The sequence below is a fragment of the Ptychodera flava genome, chromosome 13 (assembly GCF_041260155.1).
Source record: "Ptychodera flava strain L36383 chromosome 13, AS_Pfla_20210202, whole genome shotgun sequence".
Taxonomy (NCBI): domain Eukaryota; kingdom Metazoa; phylum Hemichordata; class Enteropneusta; family Ptychoderidae; genus Ptychodera; species Ptychodera flava.
In genome coordinates, this window is record NC_091940.1 from 14,449,962 (window position 1) to 14,458,851 (window position 8,890).

At 40.3% G+C, this 8,890-nt stretch overlaps 1 protein-coding gene across 2 annotated transcripts in view; it reads left to right on the top strand.

Moving 5' to 3' along the window:
- Positions 1-6,155, top strand: part of LOC139147528 (uncharacterized) — a 29,460-nt gene extending 23,305 nt beyond the window's left edge. For both annotated transcript variants that reach the window (XM_070718642.1, XM_070718643.1), the window contains 3 exons: positions 779-893; positions 1,789-1,913; positions 3,774-6,155. In XM_070718642.1, the coding sequence (XP_070574743.1) occupies positions 779-893; positions 1,789-1,913; positions 3,774-4,438 (905 nt within the window). In that variant the 3' untranslated portion in view covers positions 4,439-6,155. The remainder of the gene's footprint in view (positions 1-778; positions 894-1,788; positions 1,914-3,773) is intronic.
- The last annotated feature ends 2,735 nt before the right edge of the window (positions 6,156-8,890 follow it).

Genomic DNA, 8,890 nt, shown 5'->3' on the forward strand with positions numbered 1-8,890 from the left:
TAAAGGTTGATATAAGATCAAGTGTGGTCTCTCATCACGTCTTTTATTATTGTCAGTTCATTACACCCGGAGAAATGGATCTACCCATTCTGTGTTGTTTTTTCTTCGATTTTCAACCTTTTTATTCACCACATTGTTTACATAAGGTGATCTAAGTAATTCATATACATCTGACACGTTCTCGTTCAAAGGTCCAGGTAGGCGGACGTGTGAATACAACTTTTACACAATAAGCATGCGCTTGAATAAGGACAATACTCGGAATATCCAATCTCAAAGCCCAACTTATTCGTACGCATTGCGCGCGCCTCTTCACTGAGCGCAATGTTTGAAAAGACATTGCCAAAACAGTTTCAGCTCTTCAGATAAGGGCATTTCTTATCAGCGCCGTTGAGATGTTTTGCCATGCAATCCAATGTGGTCGTAAAAGGGCAATTATTTTTTCTTCCTATGTGTCTGGTTGTTTTCGGCAACGTTAGTGCAATATTTAAGAACTAATTTTTGTGTCGCATGTACACCAAGTTTTGCATATGGTTGACTGGAGTCTTTACCCAGATATGGATAAATGTTCTCGAGAAATATAAAATACTCAATAAGACTGATAATCTACGATAAATTGTTTCATCACTTTACTTATGCCTAATGAGCGAGCGAGGGTTTGATTTTAGAGATACGAGAATGGAGTCAACTTGAACTCGTCTGGAAGTTATCAGTAATAGGAGGAACAAGGAAAAAATCAGTAACTTCAGGTTAGGCTGTCCTGTATTTTTCTTTACAGATGAGTTTGCAGACCTGGCTACGGGAGATTCGTGCGTGTGGATTGGAATGGAGGATTATTCAACACCGTCCAGAGAGGAACTCTGGATTAATGGCTTAAACACCTCATACACAGCGTAAGAGATATGTTAATAAACTTCTGTCAATCTGTTAAAGTTATGTTTATTAAGACAATCACTTTGAAGGAAAAAATGTCAGCAGGAAACAGTTTGTTCAACTTAGACCTTATTATTATTCTAAAGTCTTTCCGACTGATAATGCTATGGCGCAAAACTTGTGATTTGACAAGTTGTAGTTCAGATTGAGAAGTTCATAAACCAATATTGTCATTTTCCTTTTCAATCGCATTGTTTTGTCCGTAGACTTGCGTAGATGAGAAGTGCAACGAGAAACATCAGTGTTCCCAATTAGCTTTTTGAGATATATCTGTATATCTCGGTGAACGGCACCATGGCGTATGATTTTATGCAGTTCATCACAAATTCCAGCTTTCAAAATAAAAACCCGGGGATTGTGTTGCCATGGATTTCCTACGGGTTCATCGTATAAATGGTTTTCAAACAAACTGACAAATTTGAAGTAATGGGATACAAAATGATACTTCCGTTAACGAGGATGATAACGATGAATCAATATTTCCGCATGGCTTTTGAAGAAAGAAAAAAAGTAGGAAGGAAATTAATTAACTTGACATTCACGCTGAAAATAAACATTGTGACAAAGATGTTTATCAATTTCTTTTCGAATTATTTTTCCCTTACAAAGTCTCTTGAGAAAGATATGAGAAAATTATAACATTAAAATGGTATTTCCATGCAATCCTACATGCAAATCAATGGAACTAGAGCCGATACTTTGCACAACTAGGTAATTCTCAACCTCAATGGATTATTTACGGGGCAAACAGGATTATCTTGACGCTTCCATCGTTATGTAAACCACGAACCGTTGATACAGATTCACGAACACCCTGTCTTTTTTTTTTCATTCATTCATTCTGCACAAGAATAGGTGGTCCTACGATCCTTACGAAGACTACACGCTGCATTCGTGTATGGTAAAGTGTCTCACAGACGGCCTTTGGTACAAGCGCGCCTGTGGCAGTCTGCGGTCGTTCGTTTGCAAGAAGAACGTATGTAAGTCGTGTTTATTTCTTCACTGGAATAACCCAATTAAGATGCAAATGGCACATGGTAGTCCGCACTCTGGCAGGTATACTCACTTGTACTCAAAGTCCCCGCGCATTACGAAGATATGTAGTATGTTGCAATTTGTAAGGGAGAATAATTATGTAGTGTATTGGAAATTCACTCAACCACAACGAGTTTGCAAGCAACGATTGACAACAGCATGCGTTGAATCATCTTGTCGGTGATGTATTTCTTTTTTGTTAGCATCTCAAACCAAGAGTGCCATTTTGTTCCATTTCATTTTGTGCGAGGTGTGAGGTGTATACTTTACTACCCATCTGCCGTATTTAGTTTTGATCATCCGAAATCAGGCGTAATCGGATTATAGTGTCATAAGACTTCATGCAGGGTAGCCGTCAATCATGTCAACAGCAGTAGGCAGGCATATGCGTAGAAGGGTTAATAAAGGGTTAGGTTTTCTTATAAGCTTTATCGCTCAACAAGTTGATCTAATAACCATGTGTTTGAGACAAATTTTATGGTGAAAAACAGAAAATCGCATCTTAATATCGTTTTAGCATAATCCTTAGGACAAAAAGAATATTTCTTTTTGGCTTTTTACCATATCTTTGCTTCCATGGATTTCATGGTTGTTGTCGTTACATCGCGTGGAAAAAACCCCATATCCATGACATTAATGTGACACAATCATAGGATGCATCCATAGGGTATATTTCACTTGAACAAATACACCATTATTGAAACAAAAATAATTGTACTTTTACGTCAAAAATAATCTTGTTGACGTAGACTCAATGCTGTCGACGTCATGCCAATAGCTGGAACAAAATTACTCTCAGATATTCTTAATGATAATACTTTACCAGGTCACCAAAAATTTGCATACACCTATATATGTTAAGAGACGCTTGTCAACAATATTTCTCACTGAACTTCTGTGGTGTATAGCCAAGATAGCAATCAGATTTGGCTAGTACCCAGGCTGAAAAAGGTTACCTGATTCCTATTATAGTCAGCAATTTTTTTAATCCTCTAATTAAAAAAAAGCCTTTACGGCGGCGGTCTCATTTTTATGTGAAAATCGAACTGCTCATTTTCTCCACAGAGTTGACACAGCCGTGGCTGCCATTTTGAATTTCATGTGTCGGTAAATATTGACAACTTTGTCGCTTTAGTACCAAATTTTGCACGGTGACGGCAGATTTTTATTCTTGATTCCGAAAGGAGATGGTTTAAAGTTTTCTTGAGTAAAGTTTAGTCGAAAATTCAATTCTTTCAATTTCGACGCGCACATTACTTTAAATGTATTGGCTCTTTGTGCGAACAAATGAACCCGGACAACGTTTATTTTTAGATTTAAATTAGACAGGCGCTGCCTGCGTGTCTGTGAATTTAGCTTTTTAGAATTGCAGTAAGTGGGGATTAAACTCTAGTTCTACAGTTGTTCGTGCAATGAGCGTTCATCTAAATCGGGTCCTTTCCAGCCTACAATCTACCATAACAAGTTACGGCTTCTTTAATCATAATCGATTATGATGTCACGTGACTTTTTATGTTAAAATAATGAGTACCCAGGCTCATGATGCGGTCAATTATCAATTACGGGAAAACGTGATTGCTTTGTAACTTTAAATGGATGGCGTGGGCGCTCAAAGCTTATCATTGCTGGTCGTTGTACTAAGGTTGTCGGCTCATGTTCAAGTTGCATAAAGGTCAAAAGGCAAAAAAAAACGACACAAACGGCTGTCTACAATCTCCATATGCATGTTCCAGGTGCGTCCTAGAAAAGTTTTGCCTCCCTATACCAATTTTTGTACAATTTATTTTGTTTGGTTTTCTCTCCAGATGGCACGACGAAGACATACCCAGTTCCGATTGTTGTCATGTACTCGAACGGCTTAGAAATCGTTGCCATGGTGACCGTCGCCATCATGCTGTTCATCTTCGTGGCGCTGTTCGTCGGTTTCATGGCCATCAACATTAAGTCCTGCCGGAAACTCCGCTCCAAGCCGATGGCTCCTACACAGAGCTACACCGCCGTCAACGAACACTCCGTGAGCATGGAAGACGACGACGACGACGCTGCCGAAACGGTCAGGACGAATTGTACCTCTTTGCAAGGGGACCAGTCCGAGGACAACGGCTGCGAAAAGAGCGCCGGCCACGTCGACGGCGAGAGTAAAACTCAAACCGAGGTTGCTTATGAGGAGGCAGGAGCGAGGCCGAGGCAGAAATCGTCGCAGGAACGCAAAAGTGACTCCTGTACTTCGTCACAGGTATCCGCCGACGGAGAAAAGTCCCCACCGCCAAGCCATACGAGCGAAATTGAACTCAAACAGCTTGATATGTTGCCGGAGGCAAATACTGACGTTGGGCCACTTGACAGTGATAACGCCCTCTTACAAGTTCCCACGACGGATTTCAATTCTCGAGAAGCCAATTGTTCAACTTCCGACCAAAGTCAGCGACCTGAGAAGAAAAAAGAGGTCATTTTTGTGATTCATGAATAATTTAAAGACGTTCGAAGGCAGAACATCATAAAATACTGTGTCTACTATACAAGCCTGGACCAAAGCGTTCTTGTCGGATTATATAGACACGTGATCAACCAAAATCCACCGATATTTCTTTTTGCTTTTGCAGAGGAGCATGTGCTTTAAGAAGTTTTGACGTCTACCGAATTTTAACCTGCTCGTGGTTTTCACAAATTAATGAACTTACCATCTGTCGTAGCTATACGGTGTCGCTCTCAATACACTCATACGGAAATGTGTTGGTCCCCGTGGTCCACTGTTGTCACAGTTCTGTATATCGCCGTAGAGGGTGCTCTCTCCAAATAATTACGTTCATATACCAGTGTCTTGCGTCGCACCTCCTGCATAACCTGTCTCCACTCTCTAATCAGCTGAACGTTCTGATATGGATTTGGTCAATCATCGGTGATGAAAAGAAAGTTTTACTTCCGAACAAGGGCTTGCGCATGCGCACTTGAGAAGGCTGCTTGGTATGGATGTGTCACATTTCTTTTCTGTACTGGAATGGAAGTCATTCTTGGACGCGGAAGTCAACTTTTTTTTTCAGTACACGGTAGTTAAACCATATTAGGGTCTATGGCTGAATGAAGAATCTTTCAAGTTGCAAACAGCCAAGAGCCCCTCGATCTCTTGCAAAAAAGAGATAATATATCGTTGCCAAACTCTACACTCAGCATACAACGGAAAAATACTATAGAGACAGACCGACCCTGTGACAGTCAGGTCGTTGAGATAAATCCGATGGTCAGATAGGCACAGAAGTGCAGACAGCATAAGACGCCGGAATTGTAGAGGTGCATTTATACACAGCCCCTCTCGTGGAGGGACTGTGTTATTTATGCGAGCAAACAAGTACTCTCAGACTATAAACAAACAAACGCACTATCCCATAGTGCAGTTTACCTGTAAATTCAAGAGGTTACTCGCCTATGTAAACCACAACAAGGTTAGATAGATACTACATCCCATATAGGAATGAGTGGATCTTCTGGTAGTTTCTTCTGGTGAGTTAATAAGCAAACAAACAAACAAACAAGCAACCCAAAGCATAAAAACAAACAACAACCGAATGTACGAAAAGCACTGGTCTCGATAGTTGGACCTAGACATTATTGGTACGTGCCATCATTCTAGCAAGCCTGCGATTAGCATAAGCAGTTAGTCCAGGAACAGTGGTTGCTCACCATGATCCTAATCACGACCGTCATGCCTATTCCTATGGACATGCGCAAACCGTCATATAATATTTTGCGCAAAAAACAACCGCAATCCATTAGCAACACCATCTACATATCAATCCGTAGTACGGCTCAAATTTTGCAGAAAGTGTTTGTTTTTTCATGGGTCAGACTTCTTTGTGATCAAACATTGAGTGTATACCGTCCTTTTCAGAGTTTAATTTTAGAAAGTGACTTAGTGTATATATTTTGACAGAAATTCACACGCCGACTTGAAATTCCTGGCCGTGGAAACAAAGGATCTCACAATTTTTTTAATGGTAATACGTAAATGGTCCATTGTACCTTCACAAATAACGTGCCTTTCAAAGTAAACGTACTTGTTCTTGGACATCCGAATGAAATTTACACAGCAGAATGAGCAGAGCGTAGATGCTTCAAGAAGCTTAACACAGGTTGCATTGTCGACCAGTAGTGCAAATGTTGGTTTCCCAATAAAATGTTTGGATACCCAGCGCTATTGTCTTGCGCGTCCATTAGTTCTAATTGCAGCTGGCCAGAAAGCACAATCAAATATCGCATGTGTGTACACAGAGTAAAAAATCACAGAGCGCTCAGAGAGCCTTGTACTAAGCGCCTTCAGACACAAAGCTGTGACCTACCGTCTGTGTCGGCAAAGACCGTGCATTCGATTCTATCGTGGCTTTTCTTTACACAATGCGCCATACGACCCTGCCAGTGACAGAGAGTAACATTTTGCAAGTTACAGTCCCTAAATCTAATGGTAGGATTGTACATCATAAAAAAATTGAAATCTTTTTGACAGCGAAGAAAATTTGAGCAAAAATTAAAGTCGATGACGATCATCCAATAGCGTATTATACACCTGCGTCTGTAACCTATGGAGGTTCATCGTACGGTAAGTCCCTGCAATAACTTTGACGCGTAGTCCAATAACTTTGAGTGTTATTGGACGTATGATTTGACCTTTGACACGACAACAGTGATATGTAAACTCTAGTAAAAAGGACAAAATTCGCTATTTTTTCAAAAGTAGAAATGTGACCGTCATTGAGTCATGCATTGAGCTGCTGCCCAGTCCAAAAACTTTGAATGTATGTGAAATGTTCCTGCTGAAACACAATTTATTCACGTGCAGTGAACACTGAATTTTTGTTCAGCTACGGCGTTGATGCTCAGCGGACGCGCTGAACTACGTTCAGTGTGCATGGAAAACGCCGTGCTTTCGACTTTTCTTGTAAAATTCGACAAAAAAGGTGTATAATAATAAGGTTATTTATAAAATGCCTGTATTTATGTCCTCGTAAACCATACGGTTCGGTATCGTGTGAGATGTGACAATATCTCCGCTGTACGATGTACTCGGACATAAATGCCCGTATTTTGTGAATAACCTTATTTTATATAGTCGCTTAACAATAAACACCAGATACTGAATTGGTGTCTCAAATATCGTGTTCATATGAACCGTTTATTTCTTTCGCCGAAAAAAAAGGTTTGTTACTTATCCTCATGGTTTCTTACAAAAATTGATACAGTGACACCATTTGTTGTTTTATCGTCGGTTTTTTTGAGTCCCCAAGATCAACCTCCAACAAGAGAACAACAAATTACAGTGACATTTGATGCAATAGCTAATCATTCCTACTCGCAGTAAGATGACAACTAGGAAATTCCCCGTTCAGAATTGTACAGCATGTGATACTTAAATCGTTAATATCATCTGCAGAAGGTTGAGCGGTGCATTTTTGATATTTAATTTTTCACCCAGCTGACGTGACCTTAAAATTTTTCGAGGAGTGGGCCACACTGAGTAGCCAAGAAAGAGCCTAGAATGCCGAATGTAGATATAGCTATTTTACGAGCGCTGTTACGTAGAAAATATGCTTCACACCAAGGCATAGTTTCGTCCCGCGGTGATTACATCACAAACGTGATCAGCGCGACAGAGTTGGCTGAAATCTACTATGCGTCCAATTGATTTAACAAGTTTGCAGAAGCCCACGGCACAAGCAAGGGTGATGTAGTCAATAAAGGAGTACTTGTGTGCAGGCTTTTCAAAAAACCAAAACAAAACAAATTAAACGAAAAACCAACAAAAACCTCCAAACGACCAAAAACCAAACCTTGCAATACACATATAAAGAAAAGTCAATGGGGCCAGGGGGAGTCAGTTTACGTTCATATTTCCATTTTATCTTTGTGGAACTATTTTTATCATCTTGTTCATCTTTGTCAATCGATTGGATCGATTAACGCTAGGTAACATTCAAATTAGCCGACTCGCAAAACCACTGATGGATATAAATTTGTTTCGAGGAGAGAGAGAGAGAGAGAGAGAGAGAGAGAGAGAGAGAGAGAGAGAGAGAGAGAGAGAGAGAGAGGGGGGGGAGGCAGTTGACCCGTGACTGTTATCATGGCAACAACCTTAATAGACAATTTGCAAATTACAAGGGCAGTCTCTGTAAACGAAAGAAACCTGGAAATATATGTTTCCAGAAAACGTGACTTCACATGATGTGCTCAAGTCTTTTACAGAAACAGCTCTTCAAGTGTCTTCCGTGTATATTGTCACTTGCCAAAATGACGGACCGTGGGAATATTTAAAATGGATGCACAGCATCGGAGACATTTCCAATATATACACCAACATAATCAAGGTAAAGCACTCTCAAAAAGTATGGCTCTCATTTGCCCATGGTTGATTGACGTAACCATATGGCCATTTCCACTTATACAAAGTCACCATTGTTGATCATTTGAGTTGTACGTACATTTGTTTTCCATTTAAATATTTGACAATCTTACGCAACCCTTCGACGGTCCATTCAACTCTGCAGGCAATGTCAATTAAGAGTGTGGTTGTCTTCTTTTGGGTGGCAGCCTATGCTTTAAGTAGCCAAGATAAAGGTGTTAATTTAACTTGCTATGCATGCATCGACACTTTCCCTCTAGGGTACGTCGCCAGCATTACAAAGCTCGAAAGAAAGAAGCACGTGCTGCCATTCTCGTTCATTCACGCATGAATTAATTATAGTCACACAGACGTGTTTCATGTACAGTGTGAAGACACAGATATTCTTTCCGACTGTATAAAACACAGTTTCCCCTGAAGCTACAGGGGACCATGCAACAACAACAAAAAAGATTCGACAGGACTACACGATCGAGTCAGAGTCTGATTCTGATCAAAATGCTTTGCCAGGGGCACGATGGAATGTTACGTCAG